This window comes from Pinus tabuliformis, chromosome 7 (genome assembly GCF_031772625.1).
Source record: "Pinus tabuliformis cultivar Carrire ecotype Pingquan chromosome 7, CPIR1, whole genome shotgun sequence".
In the NCBI taxonomy this organism is placed as follows: domain Eukaryota; kingdom Viridiplantae; phylum Streptophyta; class Pinopsida; order Pinales; family Pinaceae; genus Pinus; species Pinus tabuliformis.
In genome coordinates, this window is record NC_142293.1 from 2,008,522,000 (window position 1) to 2,008,544,638 (window position 22,639).

Sequence of the window (22,639 nt, forward strand, 5' to 3'; positions counted from 1 at the left end):
ATTGTAGGTTTCGTCTACAGAAAGTCTGAAAAATCACCTGAGATGAAAAAGTTGAGAGAAGTAAGCATACTCTTTGAAGATGTCATCTATGGCCATAGGGGGAGGCTGCGGAATATATTTGTGCCCTAGGCCCAGCAATTTGGTTTGGCTGAAGGAAAGAGGAATGGAAGAAAGATTGTGGATAGAAAGATTGCTAATCCTACGATCTATCTGGGAAGGAGTCATTTTTCCAATCAGATAATCCAAGTAGGAAGCGGGGCTGATGGAGGGCAACCAGAAAAGATGACGGAGCTTGCTTACACTAAAGGAGCCTTGCCTTTGTTTTAGGCAAGGTACTGGGGCAAATTTAGCTACAGTGGCGCATATGGGGCAGCTTCCAGATTCAAACCAGTGCTCGGGAAAGGTTGGTTTGGAATGGAGGCCGACTACCCAGCAACAGATCGAGTGGAGCGATTCCCTTGGTGGAACCGCCCCCTGCCAACCCCGTTTTTTGGCTGAGGATGCTGTGCATTAGGCTGCTGGGGCAGCTGTTGAAGCTGCTGCTGTCTCTGAGGTTGTCTGCGCAGTTGCTGGGGCTGACTACGCAGAGGCTGCTGGGGAAGCTGTTGCCTCTTCTGACTGCGTAAAGGCTGTTGTTGTAGCTGGGGCTGTTATTGCTACTGCTATTGTTGTCGTTGGTGCTGCTGCTGCTATTGTTGTCGCTACTGCTACTGCTGTCTATGCTGCTGGGGCTGTCTTCATTGCTGATTATTTTGTTGCTGCTGCTGCTGTTGAGATGCTGCTGGGATGCCAGAAGTCTGAAGCTCTATGAGATAGGCAAGTTGATCTTGCAGGGGCTTCAAAGTAGCATCAAATTTCTGTTGCTGGGCCTGAAGAGATTTAGCAACTTCTCTTTGGACTAGTACAGAAATTGCTTCTTCACGGGGAATATCATTAGCATGCTTAGCTAATTCTTCTCGTGCGACATTTCTGGCGGCTTGAGCAGAAGATCTCGCTGAGCGGCGTTCAACAAGCTCTATTTGGAATTGATTGACTTGTCGGTTGTAAGACGACAAGGCAAGCGAAATCCATTGAGCAGCAATAACACTACCATCAACAGGACCGGAAGAGCTAGTGAACTGAATATGCTGAAAAGGCATGGCAAGCTGCTGAAGATTGTTGCGGAAGTCTGAAGCAAGTTGTGAAACCCTTGCTTCATTTTTCTCAACAATAGTTCTCTCATGCTTCAAATAGAATGCATGGCATTCTTTTCTGTATCTAGCTGTAATTTCTTCTAGCCCGGTTTTAAGAGTATCAGTAGCATCAGGGTCGGAAGCCACAAGGCCTGGAGTTTTTACCATAAGGCTTTGAATGACTCTGTTGTCTTGATCAAGAGCCTGCAATATTTCAACAAGTGACTGAGATCTGAGCAAGATTTTAGTGGCTTTTTGAAAATCTTTCACTGCACATTGTATAACTTCGGCCCAAGAATTTGGCATATGTGGAATTTCTTCATTACCCGGATGCTCGCAAGCATTAGGCGATTCTAGAGCATGATTAATAGTTGGTTGAGCAAAAGAAACTGAAGGACCCTTCTGCACAATGCCAGAGAGAGGATCTCTGGGAGGGATTGGCTGCGCAGTTCCTTGAGGGTGCTATGCAGTCACCGGATGTTGCTGCGCAGTCTCTGGAGGGCACTGCGCAGTCTCATCATCATCAATAATTACAATATTTTCGGGCTCCAGATTCAGATTTGCATCATAAAAATCAGGCACGACAACATTCTCACGGTGAGGAAGAGTATTCTCCAAAATATACTGATTAAAAATCCTGTCATAAGAAGAAGCAGAATCATATTCTTGAGGATCCTGAACATTCTGAGGGAAAATATTATGAGAATGTTGAGAAGCCGATCTGGATCTAGTGACAGGACCAGTGATTTCAGTAGGGTTCCGCGCCATGGACTAAGTTTAGGGCTTAAGAACAAAAGAGATTAAGGCGGGAACAATACTGAAACACAACCGATAATAAAACCGATAAATAAAACTGAAAATAAAAATGCTTAAGGACACAAAATTATGCAAAACACATAATATGTAAAAAAAAATTCTTATATTATCAAACTAGTTTCATCCTTTATGGACTCATCAGTGATACAAAAGAAATGAGATACAAGCTATCCTTATATAGCAAAAGTGGACAGGGCAAGTGCCATGTTAGAAACTTCTAGAATAAAGACTTCTAGAATAGTGTCTTTTAGAAACATCATGAATAGAGACTTCTAGAAACATCTTGAATAGAGACTTCTAGAAACTTCTTGAATAGAGACTTCTAGAGACTTCTAGAAACATCATGAATAGAGACTTCTAGAAACATCTTGAATAGAGACTTCTAGAAACATCTTGAATAGAGTCTTCTAGAGTCTTCTAGAAATATCTTAAATATTTGTAGAAAAATATGCATTGCTCCTGAAAGAATCATGGTCGAGGATCTGAACTACTCATGTAGAATGACCCATTCTTTCGCGGATTTCTCCAACAGATCAAAGGCTTGGGAATATGCTGTAGCAAAGGGTAGCGCTGGAATTCTCCATGCAGTTTAGGGTTTAGGGAACCCCCGAGGTTTAAAGCTCTAGTGGCTTCGCAGAAGTCCAGTTTCAACACCAAGGGGGCCCTTTTGAGGCCGGAAGAGTGAAGAGGACCTCGCACATAGACCTGTTGCATTAGAGCATCCATTTAATCCCAATGAACTTTGGAAAAACAAGCCTGGAGAAAATCCAGTGGATAACCTCTCGACCGAAGTCTACTGTAGAATGCACGCCTGAGCTCTAGAAACCCCAACTCACTACTCTCTCGAAGAAGGTATCTCTGCAACTCATTGACCACGAATGCCACTTTCTGGTGCCAAGGATGCCATGAAGAGAAAGGAATATACTGATAGGCATTCAATGGTTCCTGAAAACATCGAGTAGAAATCTTTCCAGAGGTATGGAAGTTTGGACCTTTGAAAAGCACAATGTCCAGAATGTTGACACTAGAAGATGAGATGCAAGAAGTGATCCGAATGTGCTCAGGATAGATGGACTGGTAGCAATCCAAGAACTGAACCAATCTGTCTCTGGAGCCATTCCAAACCATGCAACCATCGTCAATGAAGCGTTAGAATAGATGAATCTTAGGCGCATGGAATCTTCTGAAGAATTCTTGCTCAAGGTGGCAAAGAAAGAGGCAGGCATAAACCACAGCAAAGTTGCTGCCCATAGCTGTGCCTCGAATTTGCCGATAGTAAGTGCCGCAAAACTGAAGACAGTGCTAGTTGAGCACCAATTCTGCTGCGCTGACTAGAAAGTTGACATCCTCTGCAGTAAAGATTTCAGCAGTGCTTTGCTCAAGCATTTCCTGTAGGGCATGCAAGCCTTCCTGAGTGGGAATGCTGGGATATAGAGACTCCACATCAAAAGTTACAAGAAAAGAATTGGCAGCAAAATGCTTAGATTCAATATCTTGTAATAAAGTAAGAGAATCTGGAAGATGATTTGGTTGAGCAAGCAAAGTGCTGAGAAGTTTATAATGCAAGAATTTGGAGAGAGGTTCTAACATAAAACCTTTGTAGGCACAGATAGGCCTACCGACAGGCGGGTTTTTATGAACTTTCCAAATGAAGTAGAGTCTGCAAGCTCTAGCATTATGAGTTTTGACATGCATTATGTATTCCCATTGTTGCACCGAAAGAAGATTTCTATATCTGGCTTGAAGGTGACTGAGAGATCTTCTGATGGCCATCCATGGAACTGCTGCATACTGCCTGTAGACATTAAGATCGGAGAGTTGCCGGTGAGCTTCTGCAACATAGCTATCTCTATCCAGAACAAGAATGCCCAGATTTTTATCTGTCGGTTTGATTACAATAGGGAGCCGACGAAGTCTCCTTAGTGCAAGCAGCTGGGATCTGGAGAATCTGGGTTTGGAGGAAAATCTTACAGAAGCAATGCGGTCCTGAAGGATGGATATGCCAATATGGAGAGAGCGATTAAGGTCAGGATCATTAATAAGAGCTTCCCAAGTGGGATTAGGCAAGTGAAAGAGATTGTAGGTTTTGTCTACAGAAAGTCTGAAAAATCGCCTGAGACGACAAAGACAAGAGAAGTAAGCATACTCTTTGAAGATGTCATATATGGCCATAGGGGGAGGCCACGGAATATATTTGTGCCCTAGCCCTAGCAATTTGGTTTGGCTGAAGGAAAGAGAAATGGAAGAAAGATTATGGATAGCAAGATTGCTAATCCTACGATCTATCTGGGAAGGAGTCATTTTTCCAATCAGATAAGCCAAGTAGGAAGCAGGGCTGATGGAGGGCAACCAGAAAAGATGACAGAGCTTGCTTACACTAAAGGAGCCTTGCCTTTGTTTTGGGCAAGGTTCTGGGGAAAATTTAGCTACAGTGGCACATATGGGGCAGCTTCCAAATTCAAACCAGTGCTCAGGAAAGGCTGGTTTGGAACGGAGGCCAGCTGCCCAGCAACAGATTGAGTGGAGCGATTCCCTCGGCGGAACCGCCCCCTGCCAACCCCGTTTTTTGGCTGAGGATGCTGCACAGTAGGCTGCTGGGGCAGCTGTTGAAGCTGTTGCTGTCTCTGAGGTTGTCTGCGCAGTTGCTGGGGCTGACTACGCAGAGGCTGCTGGGGAAGCTGTTGCCTCTTCTGACTGTGTAAAGGCTGCTGCTGTAGCTGGGGCTGTTGTTGCTGTTGTTGTTGTCGCTGCTATTGCTGTCGTTGTTGCTGCTACTGTCTACGTTGTTGAGGCTGTCTTCGTTGTTAATTATTTTGTTGCTCCTTCTACTGTTGTGATGCTGTTGGGATGTCAGAAGTCTGAAGCTCTATGAGTTAGGCAAGTTGATCTTGTAGGGGCTTCAAAGTAGCATCAAATTTCTGTTGCTGGCCCTGAAGAGATTTAGCAACTTCTCTTTGGACTAGTTCAGAAATTGCTTCTTCGCGGGGAATATCATTAGCATGCTTAGCGAATTCTTCTCGTGCGGCATTTCTGGTGGCTTGAGCAGCAGATCTCGCTAAGCAGCGTTCAACAAGCTCTATTTGGAATTGATTGACTTGTCGGTTGTAAGACGACAAGGCAAGCGAAATCCATTGAGTGGCAATAACACTACCATCAACAGGACCGAAAGAGCTAGTGAACTGAATATGCTGAAAATGCATCGCAAACTGCTGAAGATTGTTGCGGAAGTCTAAAGCAAGTTGTGAAACCCTTGCTTCATTTTTCTCAACAATAGTTCTCTCATGTTGCAAATAGAATCCATGACATTCTTTTCTGTATCTAGCTGTAATTACTTCTAGCCTGGTTTTAAGAGTATCAGTAGCATCAGAGTCGAAAGCCACAAGGCCTGGAGTTTTTACCATAAGGCTTTTAATGACTCTGTTTTCTTGCTCAAGAGCCTGTAATTTTTCAACAAGTGACTGAGATCTGAGCAAGATTTTAGTGGCTTTCTGAAAATCTTTCACTGCACATTGTATAACTTCGGCCCAAGAATTTGGCATAGGAGGAATTTATTCATTACCTAGATGCTGGTGAGCATTAAGCGATTCTGGAGCATGATTAATAATTGGCTGAGCAAAAGAAACTTAAGGACCCTTCTGCGCAGTTTCTGAGAGAGGATCTCTGGGAGGGATTGGCTAGGCAGTTCCTTGAGGGTGCTGTGCAGTCACTGGATGGTGCTGCGCAATCTCTAGAGAGCACTGCGCAGTCTCATCATCATCAATAATTACAGTATTTTCGGGCTGCAAATTCAGATTTGCATCATAAAAATCAGGCATGACAGCATTCTCACGGTGAGGAAGAGAATTCTCCAAAATATACTGATTAAAAATCCTGTCATAAGAAGAAGCAGAATCATATTCTTGAAGATCTTGAACATTCTGAGGGCAAATATTATGAGAATGTTGAGAAGCCGATCTGGATCTAGTGATAGGACCAGTGATTTCAGTAGGGTTCTGCGCCATGGACTAAGTTTAGGGCTTAAGAACAAAAGAGATTAAGGTGGGAACAATACTAAAACACAACCGATAATAAAACCGATAAATAAAACTGAAAATAAAAATGCTTAAGGACACAAAATTATGCAAAACACATAATATGTAAAACAAATCTCTTGTATTATCAAACTAGTTTCGTCCTTTATGGACTCATCAGTGATACAAAAGAAATGAGATACAAGCTATCCTTATATAGCAAAAGTGGACACGGCAAGTGCCATGTTAGAACTTCTAGAATAGAGACTTCTAGAATAGTGTCTTCTAGAAACATCATGAATAGAGACTTCTAGAAACATCTTGAATAGAGACTTCTAGAAACTTCTTGAATAGAGACTTCTAGAGACTTCTAGAAACATCATGAATAGAGACTTCTAGAAACATCTTGAATAGAGACTTTTAGAAATTTCTAGAGACTTCTAGAAACATCTTGAATAGAGTCTTCTAGAAATATCTTAAATATTTGCAGAAAAAATATGCACTGCTCCTGAAAGAATCATGGCCGAGGATCTGAACTGCTCATGTAGAATGACCCAATCTTTTGCGGATTTCTCCAACAAATTAAAGGCTTGGGAATATGTTGTAGCAAAGGGTAGTGCTGGAATTCTCCATGCAGTTTAGGGTATAGGGAACCCCCGAGGTTTAAAGCTCTAGTCGCTTCGTAGAAGTCTAGTTTCAACACCAAGGGGGCCCTTTTGAGGCTGGAAGAGTGAAGAGGACCTCGCACATAGACCTGCTGCATTAGAGCATCCGTTTGATCCGAATGAAATTTGGCAAAACAAGACTAACACATATTTCATTAAAATTGGAACTTTTTTATTACAAGGACACTAATAGAATTGAGTTTTTTGGTTATTTTGAAATTCTAGATCCACAATTTAATTCCAAATTTAATGAAATATGTGTTGACTGGAGAAAATCCGGTGGATAACCTCTCAACTGATGTCTACTGTAGAATGCATGCCTGAACTCTAGAAACCCCAACTCACTGCTCTCTCGAAGAAGGTATCTCTGCAACTCATTGACCACGAATGCCACTTTCTGGTGCCGAGGATGCCATGAAGAGAAAGGAATATACTGAAAGGCATTCAATGGTTTCTGAGAACATCGAGTAGAAAGCTTTCCAGAGGTATGGAAGTTTGGACCTTTGAAAAGCACAATGTCCAGAATGTTGACACTAGAAGACGAGATGCAAGAAGTGATCTGAATGTGCTCAGGATAGATGGACTAGTAGCAATCCAAGAACTGAACCAATCTGTCTCTAGAGCCATTCCAAACCATGCAGCCATCGTCGATGAAGCATCTAAAGAGCTGAATCTCGGTGGCTGGGCATCTTCTGAAGACTTCTTGCTCAAGGTGGCAAAGAAAGAGGGAGGCATAAACCACAACAAAATTGCTGCCCATAGTTGTGCCTCGAATTTGCCGATATTAAGTGCCACAAAACTGAAGAAAGTGCCATTTGAGCACCAATTCTGCTGCACTAACCAGAAAGTTGACATCTTCTGGAGTAAAGAGTTCAGCAGTGCTTTGCTCAAGCATTTCCCGTAAGGCATGCAAGCCTTCCTGAGTGGGAATGCTGGGATATAGAGACTCCACATCAAAAGTTACAAGAAAAGAATCGGCAACAAGATGCTTAGATTCAATATCCTGTAATAAAGTAAGAGAATCTGGAAGATGATTTGGTTGAGCAAGCAAAGTGCTGAGAAGTTTATAATGCAAGAATTTGGAGAGAGGTTCTAACATAAAACCGTTGTAGGCACAGATAGACCTACTGGCAGGTGGGTTTTTATGAACTTTCCAAATGAAGTAGAGCCTGCAAGCTCTAGCATTATGAGTTTTGACTTGCATTATGTATTCCCATTGTTGCACTGAAAGAAGATTCCTATATCTGGCTTGAAGCTGACTGAGGGATCTTCTGATGGCCATCCATGGAACTGCTGCATACTGCCTGTAGACATTGAGATCAGAGAGTTGCCGGCGAGCTTCGGCAATATAACTGTCCCTGTCTAGAACCACAATGCCTATATTTTTATCTGCCGGTTTAATTACAATAGGGAGACGACGAAGACTCCCTAGTGCAAGCAGTTGGGATCTAGAGAATCTGGGTTTTGAGGAAAAATCAACAGAGGCAATACGGTCTTGAAGGATGGAGAGGCCAATATGAAGAGAGCGATTAAGGTCCGGATCATTGATAGGAGGCTCCCAGGTGGGATTAGGCAGGCGGAAAGGATTGCGGGAATCATCTACAGAAAGTCTAAAAAACCTTCTGAGACGGCAAAGGCGAGAAAAGTAAGCATATTCTTTGAAGATGTCATCAATGGCCATAGGAGAAGGCCGAGGAATATATTTATGCCCTAGGCCCAACAATTTGGTTTGGCTGAAGGAAAGAGTAATGGCAGAGAGAATGTGGATAGCAAGATTGCTAATCCTACGATCAATCTGGGAAGGGGTCATTTTTCCAATCAGATAAGCCAAGTAGGATGCGGGGCTGATGGAGGGCAACCAGAAAAGATGACGAAGCTTGCTTACACTAAAGGAGCCTTGCCTTTGTTTTGGGCAAGGTTTTGGGGCAAATTTAGCTGCAGCGGCGCATATGGGGTAGCTTCCGGATTCAAACCGTTGCTCGGGAAAGGCTGGTTTGGAACGGAGGCCGACTGCCTAGCAACAGATTGAGTGGAGCGATTCCCTTGGCAGAACCGCCCCCTGCCAACCCTGTTTTTTGGCTGAGGATGCTGTGCAGTAGGCTGCTGGGGTAGCTGTTGAAGCTGCTGCAGTCTCTGAGGTTATCTGCTCAGTTGCTGGGGCTGACTACGCAGAGGCTGTTCGGGAAGTTGTTGCCTCTTCTGACTATGTAAATGCTGCTGCTGTAGCTGGGGCTATTGCTACTGCTGCTGCTACTATTGTTGTTGTTGTCGCTGCTGCTGTTGTTGTCTACGCTACTGGGGCTGTCTTCGTTGTTGATTATTTTTTTGCTGCTGCTGCTGTTGAGATGCTGCTGGGATGCCAGAAGTCTTAAGCTCTATGAGATAGGCAAGTTGATCATGTAGGGGCTTCAAAGTAGCATCAAATTTCTGTTGCTGGGCCTGAAGAGATTTAGCAACTTCTCTTTGGACTAGTATAGAAATTGCTTCTTCATGGGGAATATCATTAGCATGCTTAGCTAATTCTTCTCATGTGGCATTTTTGGCGGCTTGAGCAGCAGATCTTGCTAAGCGGCTTTCAACAAGCTCTATTTGGAATTGATTGACTTGTTGGTTGTAAGATGACAAGGCAAGCGAAATCCATTGAGCGGCAATAACACTACCATCAACAGGACCGGAAGAGATAGTGAACTGAATATGCTGAAAAGGCATGGCAAGCTACTGAAGATTGTTGCAGAAGTCTGAAGCAAGTTATGAAACCCTTCCTTCATTTTTCTCAACAATAGTTCTCTCATGTTGTAAATAGAATGCATGGCATTATTTTCTGTATCTAGTTGTAATTGCTTCTAGCCCGGATTTAAGAGTATCAGTAGCATCAGGGTCGGAAGCCACAAGGCCTGGAGTTTTTACCATAAGGCTTTGAATGACTCTGTTGTCTTGCTCAAGAGCCTGCAATTTTTCAACAAGCGACTGAGATCTGAGCAAGATTTCAGTGGCTTTTTGAAAATCTTTCACTGCACATTGTATAACTTCGGCCCAAGAATTTGGCATAGGCGGAATTTCTTCATTACCCGGATGCTGGCAAGCATTAGATGATTCTGGAGCATGATCAATAGTTGGCTGAGCAAAAGAAACTGAAGGACCCTTCTGCGCAGTGCCGGAGAGAGGATCTCTGGGAGGGATTGGCTGCGCAGTTCCTTGAGGGTGTTGTGCAGTCACTGGATGGTGCTGCGCAGTCTCTGGAGGGCACTGCGCAGTCTCATCAACATCAATAATTACAGTATAAAAAATGAAAAGAATGAAAATGTAAGGCCACGAACTGCTGGTATTGTATCAGAGCACTTTCATAATAAACCTAACCAATCACTGTCCGATTCATTTCAAAAACATTTCTCCACTTTTTCCCAAGAAAGTGCTTTCTTACCACTTGTTATGGATCTGATATGAAATAGCTCTGATACCACTTGTTATAGATCTAAACCAGAAATATTACAAATCTGATATAAAAATATAAGATAATGCAAATATATTCAGAAATAATAAGATAGACATAGATAGAAATGATTCACTTTATATGCTCTTAACCTGCTAAAAGATACCCAAATACAAAATATGCGAAGAAAGATACCCAGAACATAGAATAGTGAGAGACAATAGCAAATATTTTATTATTCAGAAAGCAATGTTCACTGGCCTCTTCGAGGGGGCAACATACAATAGAGCAAAGCTCGATACAAAAATAAGACACAATGCTCCTCGTAGGGAGTCTCTATCCTTTATATATGACTCATACATGCAATACCAAGGATCAATACCATGGTTTTATTAATACCATCTATCTAATACTACGACCCATTTGCAACTAACTGTGGTCCCGTCATTAATTGCGGGTTAACCACTTACAATTATTAATATGGGCTTTATTTACTCTTGACTATGAATCGATCCCATTACATAAATAAGGGGGTTAGGGTGAGACCCTAACATGCCCTCCCCCTCAAGGCTGAAGCTGTGGAAACTGCTGAAGAATAGTGGCTAGTTCGCAAGTTGCATCTTCCTGAGAGGTGTATTTCCACTTGACGAGGACTTCCCTAATCATGCGGCCCCGCAGGTGCCTGTCTCATGTGTCTAGGACCTGTTCAGGTTGGAGCCAGATTGACCCTTCTTTGTCCAATTCAGGTAGACTGGTTTGAATTCTGCAGTTGTTCCCAATCACTTTCTTGAGGCATGAGACATGGAAAAATGGATGGATTTTTGCAGTAGGTGGCAAAGCCAACTTGTAAACCACTTCTCCAATGCGCTTAAGTACTTGATATGGTCTGTAGAATTTTGGAGATAGTTTCTGACAACCCTTGTCTTTGAGTGATGTTTTCTTATATGGTTGCAGCCTCAAAAAGTCCTGATCCCCTTCTTGAAATTGGCGCTCCGAGCAATGCTGGTCTACCTGTTGCTTCATGCGGTTTTGAGCTTGATGAAGATTCTCTCTAAGATGGGCGAGCATGGTTGTGCGGTGTTGTAGGAGTTGATCCACTGCTTGTACCTTTGAGAACCCCTTGGTATAAGAAGTAGGGGAAGGAGGGAGTTGACCATATACTGCTTCATAGGGAGTCATTTTGGTGGTGGCATGATAGTTGGTGTTATACCACCATTCAGCCAGAGGTAACCACTGTACCCAAAGATGTTGTTTTTCTGAAGTGAAACACCTAAGGTAGGTTTCCAGACATTTGTTGACGGCTTCAGTTTGACCATCCGTTTGCGGATAATAGGAAGTACTGAGTTTTAGTTGAGTGCCTTGTAGCCTGAAGAGTTCCTGCCAAAAATTGTTGGTGAAGATCAGGTCGCGATCGGACACAATAGAAGTGGGCATGCCATGCAATTTGAAGATCCGATCCATGAAAGATTGAGTGACCAAAGTCGGTGTAAACGGGTTGGGTAGGGTGCAGAAATGAGCATACTTCGAAAGTCTGTCCACAACCACCATGATGACTGACTTGTTTCCTGACTTTGGAAGACCTGTAATGAAATCCATAGAAACCTCCATCCAAATTGATGTCGGGATGGGCAACGGTTGTAATGTGCCTGGTGTGTTGACGGTCTCCCCTTTGTGGTGTTGACAGACATCGCATTCTGCTACGAAAGTAAGGATGTCCATTTTCATACCTGTCCAAAAAAATGATCTTCTGGTGCGAGCATACGTCTTCTGAAATCCTGAATGTCCTGCAATGGGGGATGAGTGCAATTCTACCAAAATACGGCTTTTGAGGGTGGATGTTGGTGATATTACGATTCTGTCCCTGTAGCGAAGAATCTCATCCTGCCACGAGTAGGCCTTGGTGGAATTTGGATCTACCTGCAATTGAGAAATGAGTTGGGAGAGCCCGGGATGTGAAAACCATTCCTTGCGAGCCTCTTCAATCCATTCTGGAATGGGGAGGGAAATTGCTAGCAGAGTACTTTCCTCCTCAAATTGGCGAGATAATGCATCTGCTACACTATTGTCTTGCCCTTTCTTGTAAATGATCTCATAATCATATCCCAGAATTTTGGCGAGCCATTTATTTTGTTGTGGGGAGGATAGGCGTTGCTCCAAAAAATATTTAAGACTGTGATGGTCTGTGCAGATTTGGAAACGTCGCTCCAATAAGTAAGGTCGCCAGGTCTCTACTGCATGTAAGATGGCCATCATTTCCTTCTCGTAGGTAGATTGGCCCAGATTCTTCCCACTTATTTGTTGGCTTGTGAAGGCCAAAGGTCGCCCTTCCTGCATTAAGACTGCCCCAATACCTGTACCCAAAGCATCACATTCAATGACAAAAGATTTGGTGAAGTCCGGTAGTGCTAAGACTGGACTGGAACACATGGCATTTTTAAGAGCTGTAAATTCCTGTTGTGCGTCCTCATTCCAGAAGAATGAATTTTTCTTCAGGAGTTGAGTAAGGGGCTTTGCTATGCGACCATAGTTGCAGACAAATTTACGATAATAGCCTGTGAGACCCAAAAATCCTCTCAAGCTCTTCAAGGTCTTAGGTTGAGGCCAATCCTGCATTGGCTGGATCTTTTTGGGGTCCACATTGACACCTTCACGCCCCAAAATGTGGCCCAAATACTCAACTTCTTCCATGCCAAACGAACACTTGGACATCTTGACAAATAATTTATGCTTGCGGAGCAGTTGCAAGAGTAGATCTACATGCTGAAGATGTGCAGCCCAAGTGCAACTATAGATGAGGATGCCATTGAAGAAGACAAGGACAAATTTCTTGAGATATGGTTTGAGAATGTGGTTCATAAGGCTCTGAAAAGTAGAGGGGGCATTACAAAGACCGAATGGCATGACCAAGAACTCATAATGGCCTTCATGAGTTCTGAAAGCAGTCTTTGGAATGTCGACTTCCTTCATGCGGATTTGGTGGTAGCCCGAGCGAAGATCCAGCTTAGTGAAGAATTGAGCCCCGTTGAGTTCATCCAACAAATTGTCAACCACCGGGATGGGAAATTTATATTTGACTGTCAACTTATTGAGGGCCCTGAAGTCTGGACACATCCGCCACTCCCCATCTTTCTTGAGCAACATGACCACCGGTGATGAATAAGGACTAATGCTGGGATGAATGACACCTGCTTCCAAAAGTTCCTTGATTATTTTTTCTATTTCATTCTTTTGGGTGAATGGATATCTGTATGGGTGCACATTTGGGGGTTGGGCCCCTGGAACCAAGGTGATGCTATGATCATGTTCCCTTCTCGAGGGTGGCAACTCATGAGGCTTGTCAAAGACCGCCAGATGGTTATTTAAAATCTGTTGCATCTCAGGATGAATCAATAGAGACTTGGTTTCGACTGCCTCGATGGCATTAAATTGAGCTATAACTCGATGATGGCCCTTTTTTAGCAATTTTTCCATCCTATGCGAGTTGATGATAGAGGGAGCTCCCGCCTGGAGTCCACGGAGGGTATGTGTGGCGCTGTTCTGCTTAAAACTCATATATAACTCTTGGAAATCCATTGTGATTGGCCTAAGAGTACGAAGCCATTCAGCACTGAGGACAATGTCGCACCCTCCCATGTGTATGGAAAACATGTGGGTCTTCAACTGATAATCCCCCATTTGAAGATTGACATTTTCACAACGGCCTTCACATTTCATTGTGCCCCCATCCACAATTTGGACTTGGAAGTTAGAAACTGCTCGTACAAAACAATGCACTGCTTCTGTGACTTTTTGATGGATGAAATTATGTGTACTTCCACTATCAATCAAGACTACTACTGGGCGTTGTTTAATAAAACCTCTGATTTTGAGAGTTTGAGGTGAAGAAATCCCTGCCAAAGCATGCAATGAAATAACTGGTTCGTTAGGGACATTGTCCTTCTGGTTTTCCTCTTCCACCACCTCATGTTCCTCTAGTGGTGGATCTTCCTCCGATGAGCTGTAGTCAGTGGCATCAATTTGAAAAAATTTGGGCTCCTTGCATTTATGACCTGGGGAGTATTTTTCATCACAGTAGTAACATAAGCCTTGCTTTCTTCTTTCGGCCATTTCTACAGGTGACACCTTTTGAACCTTAAGTGTTTGAGTCGTGCTGTGAGCCTGTGGGGTGTGACCCTTAGCGGTGAAATTTGGGCAATTGTACTGGGTTTCTAACGCACTTTCCACATTACGAGCTACCTTACAAGCCTTCGTCCATGTGGGAGGGTGGTTCAGTAAGACGTGGGCTTTCATGGCTTCTTAAAGACCGCTGATAAAACATTCCATGTAGAACACATCTGTGAGACCCCTAGTGCGGAAGGCTAAGGCTTCAAAGGCTGTAATATATTCATCCATTGTGCCAATCTGTTGGAGCTTAGTAAGACGACCCAAAAAAGAAGATTCCTGCTCAAAGCGTTCTGTAAGAGCTTTTTTGAAGGAGTTCCAAGTCCTAAAAGGTCCATTGCAACGTTGATGCCATTCCCACCATTGCCACCTTTCATTGTCCAAGTACATGCTCCCCACCATAAGCTCAGACTCATTATCCAAGATGTTATTCAGATTGAAATATTGCTCCATTTCTTCTATCCGTGCTGCCGGGTGAGAACCATCAAATTTATGCATATCCAACTTGGGAGGTCGCGGACGGGATTGTTGGTGGGGCCCCCGAGGTGAGGAGAGTGGCTAGACTCACCCTCACTGTGTCCATTGCCAATATACGCCTCCTCATGGGCTTCCTCCTTGCCCGTCGGGATTATGCTCGGGATCAGGCTATTTAGTCGGTCAAGTTGAATGTGGAGGGATTGCAAGGATTCTTCAAGTTTGTCCATCCTTTCATTGGCCATAGCTTGAGCTCTAGTTTCTACCATGCACCGACCTGATGTTTTTGAAAATTGGGACCGCCTAAAAAAAAAATTTCACTAAGAATTGAATGGTACCACCGTGCTCAGCTCGTCGTCCTGATTCTGATGGGCTAGATCACCAATAAGCGCCCCGGGAGATCTCAGACTTTTTTTTTTTTTTCTGAAAACTCCTAACGGAGTTTTACTCCTTCCTTATGAATACTGCAGTCGCCAAATCCTCAAAATGTCAATGCGGCCAAAAGTCCTGCGAAAATTATACCCCGGTATAGGAACCCCACACAACTACTCAGATCTGGTGGATCTGAGAGATCTGAATGGCAGATCAGATAGCTCTGGGTGGCGGAACAGACTGCTACTATGGATTTGATGGATCTAATAGATCGGAATGGCTGGTCTGCTAACTCGGAACTGCGGGACTGATGTCTGCTACTGCTACACCTCTTTGCGTGCTGATATGGCAGAGATGATGCGTGATCCCCAGATAGAAAAGGGAACTATGGTCTCAAGGAGTGTCAGGTGCTACAGATCGCAATATACATAAGGGTTTGACAGTAGTACTTGGCCCAATGTTTCAGGGCTCTAACTAAGGAGGATCAACCGTACCCTTAGCCGTACAACCCGACTACCTTATCGTATGGGAAAGTAATCTCTCCGAGTGCTGTTCTCGGTGTACTGTTGTAGCAAGACAGCCGATGGTTTATCTATGGCGAGGTTGCAGAGGAGCTAAGGGGCTTTCGATATACCCAGAAGGTACTTGGAAGACAGTGTGTACGTGGTTCTGTCTAATGCGCTACTACTCGAAGCGGTACCCACAGGGGTTACAAGGGAGTCCAACAAGCGTGACCACCTCTTGTATTTCCTGTGTGCATGCCTCCCCAAATCCATAGGTTTATGCGCTCAACGACAGATCCCGTGTTTTAAAGATGCCGGAACACGTCTCTAGCCAAAAAAAAAATTGCTAAGAAATGGAGATCCCACTGGCCCTAGAAAGTGCTCTAATACCACTTGTTATGCTCTTAACCTGCAAAAAGATACCCAAATACAGAATATCCGAAGAAAGATACCTAGAACATAGAATAGTGAGAGACAATAGCAAATATTTTATTATTCAGAAAGCAATGTTCACTGGCCTCTTCGAGGGGGCAACCTCCAATAGAGCATAGCTCGATACAAAAGTAAGACATAATGCTCCTCACGGGGAGTCTCTATCCATTATATATGACTCATACATGCAATACCAAGGATCAATACTGTTGTGGGGAAAAATGCCTATGCAGGACAATCCTATCCACCTAAGGTGTGACAGTTCCTTAGCAACAAACAGAGACAGCTATTCTAGTATTCTTCCTTTATGAATTAAGAATGAAGAGAGATGGATGGACTAACCGGTGTCTTCCATTTGTCCCTTGATCCAGATCCTCTTCTCTTTGGGAGTTCACAGCTACTTGCCTTCTTGCTCGCCCAGCTTCAACAGGTCTCTGCAAGATCACAAGAGAAGAACACTACACAAAGACATAGATTCATAATCATAACCAGTTCAGGATTAGAAGTAAACTAAACATACTAATGCAATCATACATCAAAGATACATCAGTATATAGGAGGAACCAAGATAGCTTTATTGATGAATAACAAAGTTCAGGAAGAGATACAACCCAGAGGGCTCCAATCCAGCATCTCCTTCCCAGCAAAATGGAATTCCTATCTTCACCTCCCTTCAAAGCATTAAGCGCCCAATGATTCCAGTCTCAAACCAACAACAATTCTTTGCAATAACAAAATTCCAGCCCCTAGATCTCATGGAGGAGAGATCCATATATAGATGTTTGGAGAGAGGATGAGTCAGCTTGAGATCTGACTAGTGTCCTCTCCCTCTGTCAGTTCTTGATTCCACTTGGAGGTTCTTGCTTCCACTTGGAGATTGGGAACCTCTTACTCATCACCAGTCGAATTCCCTGAGGCAAGTGTCATTTTAGAAGCTTCCTGGGTTTTGACACCTTGAGAAATGAGCTTGCCACATGTCCACTCTCGCTCAGTACAGGTAGCCAGTGTTGGCTTTGACATTCAGCATAGGTAGCCAGTGGAGCCATTGACATTCAGCATAGACAGCCAGTGGAGCCATTGACATGATCCTGAATTGACTTGTTTTTGAGCAGTTTCAGGTGGAGAACTTCTGTGAATTGTTGTGGTTTGTTAGCCTTGTTCCTCTAGGGGTAGGAACAACATGTTTAGGGACTTTGGATCCCTCAGATTATGGACATTTCATGCTCAATGCTGTAAGGCACAAAAATGTCTATAACAGTTGCCCCTTAAAGTGTGAGGCCGTTTATCGGGTGAAATGCTTTATCCAGGAGGGTCTGAAGTTCATCCAATGCTGGGAGGAGACTTGTAATAAGATACAATACAATACATTATTTTTCATACTGCTTTCATGATCTAGCTGAGGCGGGTATTCCCATGCTCAGCTTTATAAATTCATTTTCTGTACATAGAACAGACAATCGTCTGATGGTAGACTGATAATTTTGATGAAATTATCATCCTTTGAGTAGGATGATCATCTGCTGCAATGATGTACATGTCAATGTCTTTATTTTTCCTGAATATATATCGCAGCCCGGATGGATGAAACTAGATCCGGGGTCTTCAAACTCGTTCGATCTTCACTCTAAGTACAAGTCGATCCATGTGAGAATTGTTCTGAAGTCCAACATGGAAAGACATCGCTTGATTACCGGTCAATGAGGTAAACCGTTAACAAGCGCGAAAGGAATCACCGATAATGATAATGACCCTCAAGGTACTGCAGTACAATTCACGTGGTGTGAATAAAGGACTTGGTGTCGAACACCACACAAAATCTTTCGGTCGAAGGTCATTGATGTATACCTGTCACCGGAAGTGAGAAACTTGCCATTGAGGCATGCAAGCTTCAAAGTACTGAAGGGGTTGTTCCTAGATCAACTTCTTGGATAATGAGCTGATGTCGACAAGAAGCGATCCGTCAAAGGAGGGCCTTAATGAATCCCACATCAGTGACACGGAACGGAGCTAATGATTTTGATGGAGGTGAAAACGATCTGTGACATATGATTCAGGGTGGCAGTCATGAAAGGATCAAGGATAATGTATGGCAGTGGATGGGACACGGCTGACTTTTTCTGAACGACTTCTCTTGAACATATGGCGACACTGATGCGATGGATCGGTAGCATTACCCCAAATATGGATGGTATGGCGAGACCATGGTGATGTGACCGATGAATGAAACAACCCAACCCGATTGTGGTACGGAGGAAAAGTGTCATGTTCAAGAGCGACTTGCTACCATCAAAGTTTTCTTTAGTTTCTCCCAATTTTTCCCCAGTCATTGCTGACCAGTACCTCTTTATTTTTGTCAATCTTGAGGAGGATAACATATGCTTGTTCTATAACCTGCCCTTCGGGCAAGCCCATCGCTATGTTTTAACGAGCCTAGAGATAGTGAAACTCGTTCTCGTCTAAAGACAAGTTTGTCGCTATTTAGTGATTTTAACGAGTCTAACGACAAGGATAACTCGGTCCTTTTCATTTTTAGAGAGTCTGAAAAGGTACATAAAGTTAACTCCAAAATTCCTTTTTCGTCATCTAATCCCTTTAGTCTAAAAAAGTATAAAACAATACAGAAGGGATGAGTTTTCGATAGTTTTAATGAGCCGAACAAAACAAGCGCTCGATCGTTTTGTGCAATAATCCCTCAGGTCCAAAAAGATTAAAATCTAGAAGAGGGATAGCACTTCCGGTCGCTTTAACGAGCTGGAAGGCCAAAACTCGGCAATCTTTTCATATTTTACGAGTCAGTTGAAAAGAGCTTAAAGAAGACTCGTCTTTTGAGGAACGAGTGATAAACAGGGTTAGCAGTTGATTCCAGGTACAGGTTGGAATTTTCCAATCACGGCAGTGTCACAAGGATGGCTAGGTGAAATCACTCTTCGCAGCTGTTCCTCAAAATGGGTAAACAATCATATGGAGGTGAACGATCGGCCAAATGAAAAGTGGAGGTGACGGTGCAAACACGACAAGGCTTTGATGGCTGATAAGGTTACATTCACAGATGGCTATTTACCAGGAATCGGTTCATTTTTTATTTTAAAATGAGCTTAAACGCTGGTGGAAACACTTGCTCATTGCTTATGTTTATTTTTTAACGAGCATGAAGTTCGCGTTAAAACTGCTTGGATCTTGCGTTTATTTTTTAACGAGCATGAACTTTGTGCTAAAACTGCTCGATTAACCCAGTCATATGATAAGAGTGTCTCATTGAGATTCTATTTTTTATGGAGCTTCATCTCACAAAGCTTTGCCCCGCACCTTTCTTTATGCAAGTTAGGAAACGACTAACCTAAAAAAACAGATAAATAACCGCTCTTTGCTTGCACTCCAAAAGGTTTGCATGCCCCCAGGTATAAAACAGAGTTTCAAGGTTACCTCTACTTCTTTTCCGTCAAAACATTTGTTTTAACGAGAGAGGCTTACCTCTTTCAGGTTACCCAAAGATTGTCTCGTTCGCGGGCATGAATGAAACACTTCTTTGGCAATGTCTACCGAGATAAAAAAAGGTGAGCGACGTAGCCCGCCAACTCACATAACTTTGACAAAAGAATCTTATTCTAGAACAACCCCTCTTCCTAGACGGACGGGGTATGGACTAGTCATATTCTCCTGCGGAAACCTACCCTATACCCAAAGTTTTCCTGCCGAAGCAGACCAGGACGCATGCCCCCTGGGTTCCAGTCATATCCTCCCGGATTACTCGCGCTCATCGGGAGGACGGACCGTGGGTTGAGACACTTCTTGCATGAATAGACCATTTAGCGATGGTATATGACTATTTGCGATGCGTGATCCGGGAAATGAAAGTTGGTCCACGAGCTTGACCATTCTTCCTTCATGCGGAAAACACATTACTCTAAAGAGTGATAAGACGATGGCTCCCATGCAATAGATATAGTCTCATCCAAGGAGTAGGTTATAATCCAAGGGTCCTTGAATGACCATCACGTTCATTTGAATGGTCTTCCCTTTCAATGTTATGGGCACATTGGGGAGGATCCCTAAAGGTCGACTGGTTCCTTTATCAAAGCCTGATAGATTTCTTATTTTAGGCAAAAGCGTTGGCGAACCAAGCGCTTTCCAAGCAATAGAGGAAAGGATACTCACAGATGCCCCCTCATCAATGATAGTGCCAGCCATTACCATTCTGTATATTTGGACGATAATTCTGAATGGTATACTGGCTGGCAACCGGGGTCTGCCTAGTTGGTTCCAGTCGAACGAGACAACTAGGTTGCTTGGTGGTGGGACCGAATAGACGGCCGGATATCGCTCTGACGAACTTCCCTCCTACGATAAAGGAATGGGGGCATTGCCCCCTTGTTCATCAGAGTCAGTGTTGATGAAGAGAATTTGGACGGTGTCGTCTTTATTCTCCTCTGTGATGGTGTCATTCGAAGATAGAGCCTCTGAAGGCAAAACCGGGTCAACTGCCGTTTCAACCTTTAGACTTTCGTCAGGTATGGATTCAGACAGTTCATCTTCAATGATAGGTGCTTCGGCTGACCACCTGAGTGGGCCAGCCAGGTTCTCAACTAGCGAAGGACTTGGCAGGAGTCTTTGATATCCAGGAGGAAGTTGCGCTCGTAAAATCGGGCGATCTTCCAGAACTCTTTTTGCCTCGTCTAAGAAGGGACAATGGTGGATGGCATGATCGCCTTCACACAGTCTGCAGGGAAATTTAGCTTTCCCTCTCTGTCCTGGGGCTTCACTCCCGCTAGTTGACGGTGAGCAGTCAACATGGCTATCAGAGGTCGACGCTACCGAATTGTGCAAACGGGGAGACCAGTCCCTTAGTATCCGAGGGATGCAGGGACAATCTCTGTGGAAGTGGTCTCCTTTGCATATGACGCATGGCGATTTAGGCCTTGCCAGTGCTGTGTGTGGATTTTTGTCAGATGACACTTGTTTTCCCCCAGTCGCTTTTGGCTCCTTCTTCTTCTTCTCTTTCTTCTTACTCTCCTTCTTCTCCTTAGGAACTCGGTTTTTTGTTTTACCAGTTCCGTCAAGCGAAGAGGAAGGAGGAGAGGAAGATGAAGTAGAAAACTGGTGGGAAACTCTGGTCTGGTCTAACTGTTGACTTGACTGTTCAGGAATATTGGTGTTCTGAACGACATTGGTTGAAAAGAGCCAGACCGGCAGGCCAATTGTCAATCCTGGAAGTGACAAAGTGGCCATGTGGGGCGCACCAACATCTCCCCAAGAGGAGAAGGGACTAGGATTTCCACCAAGGGGAATTCCTTGGTTGGTGGGCTCCATCTTTTCAACCTAAAGATCAACGCGGGAATAAAGGGTGATTGTTCTGTTTAAAATAAATTGTTAACGACGCTTTAGACACAACTTGCTTTTTCACTTTTAAAGAGTCGAGAAAAAGCTAAAGATGTCTCTAGTCTCCTTCGATGTTTTAACGAGCCCGAAGTGACAAATGCTTGGATGGACTTTTTCTGTTATAGAGTCTGAAAAAGGCCAAAAGAAACTGCTCTGGAGTTCTAGGCAGAGGGTGTGCCAAACTTTTCGCAAAACCGCAGAATACTTTTTAGGGTACGGGCGGTCGATCTTCCTGAATGTTGTGTTCAGTGCATTGCGATCAGTAGGGCGGCCGACACGGCTTCCTAAGGATAAAGGTTTTATGCCTATAGGGGTCTCCCAATATATACGCGACGGTACATGGGAGCACAATCCGTACTGGCGCTATCGTCCCTCAGGAGGAATCACCCACCTTCAACGAGATCGACAGTCACCAGGCTTTACGACGCCGGAACACGTCTCTAGCCTAGACCTCTATGTTGTGCGTTATGTTGCAAAGCGTTGTTAAGTTCATTCAGTTTATTTTAAGTTGATCTTTTTAGAAGTTTGCCTTTCTGGATCACCACGAGATGTATGATACAATTCCTAAATGCAGTCTAAAGATGATAAGCAAGCTTTATATCTTTTCAACTTTGAAAATCCTAGCTACTAAGGGAAAAGAAAGACACCATCTTTTCTCAAAGAGCAATCAACACACTCTAATGCACTTTTCCTAAATCAAGCACGCAAACTATCAAAAATGCAAATGCACAATGTTTGTTTTCCGCTTTCTTAGTATTGATGCCTACAAAGAAAGCTTTTTGTACAACTTTGAATTCGCTTTTAAATGACAAGTACAAACAAGTTTTCTTTTCGAAATCAGAAAGGGTTGAAGAGATTACAACACTTTACGACTTTCGAAATGAACACTTGTTTCGACACTTAAAAGAGACAAACTCAAACCAATAAGCAAAAGAAAATGTATAATCAACTGTAAATAGCCAATGAACTCTCTCCTAAGATCACAATCAACAGATCTGAATCAAGGGCTACAGGATGATTATTTCACTCATGCAAAGGAAAACTGTAAATGACGCCACAAACACATAAAAACACTCACAGTCTTTTTGTACAAAAGGAGGCGGAATCTAAGCAGAGAAAATGAGTTATCAGACTGGTACCTATGCTGGTTACAGGCTGCAAAAATCAGAGATCAAAACAGGGCAACAGAGAGCAGAGAACCCCAGCTGCACAAGGAAAAACTGGTTCA

At 43.5% G+C, this 22,639-nt stretch overlaps 1 protein-coding gene across 1 annotated transcript; it reads right to left on the reverse strand.

Moving 5' to 3' along the window:
• Nucleotides 1-3,290: 3,290 nt before the first annotated feature.
• On the reverse strand, nt 3,291-4,160 carry LOC149256540 (uncharacterized). Its single transcript, XM_089455401.1, has one exon. It carries the CDS (start codon nt 4,158-4,160, stop codon nt 3,291-3,293), a length of 870 nt encoding a protein of 289 aa, XP_089311527.1.
• Nucleotides 4,161-22,639: the final 18,479 nt, after the last annotated feature.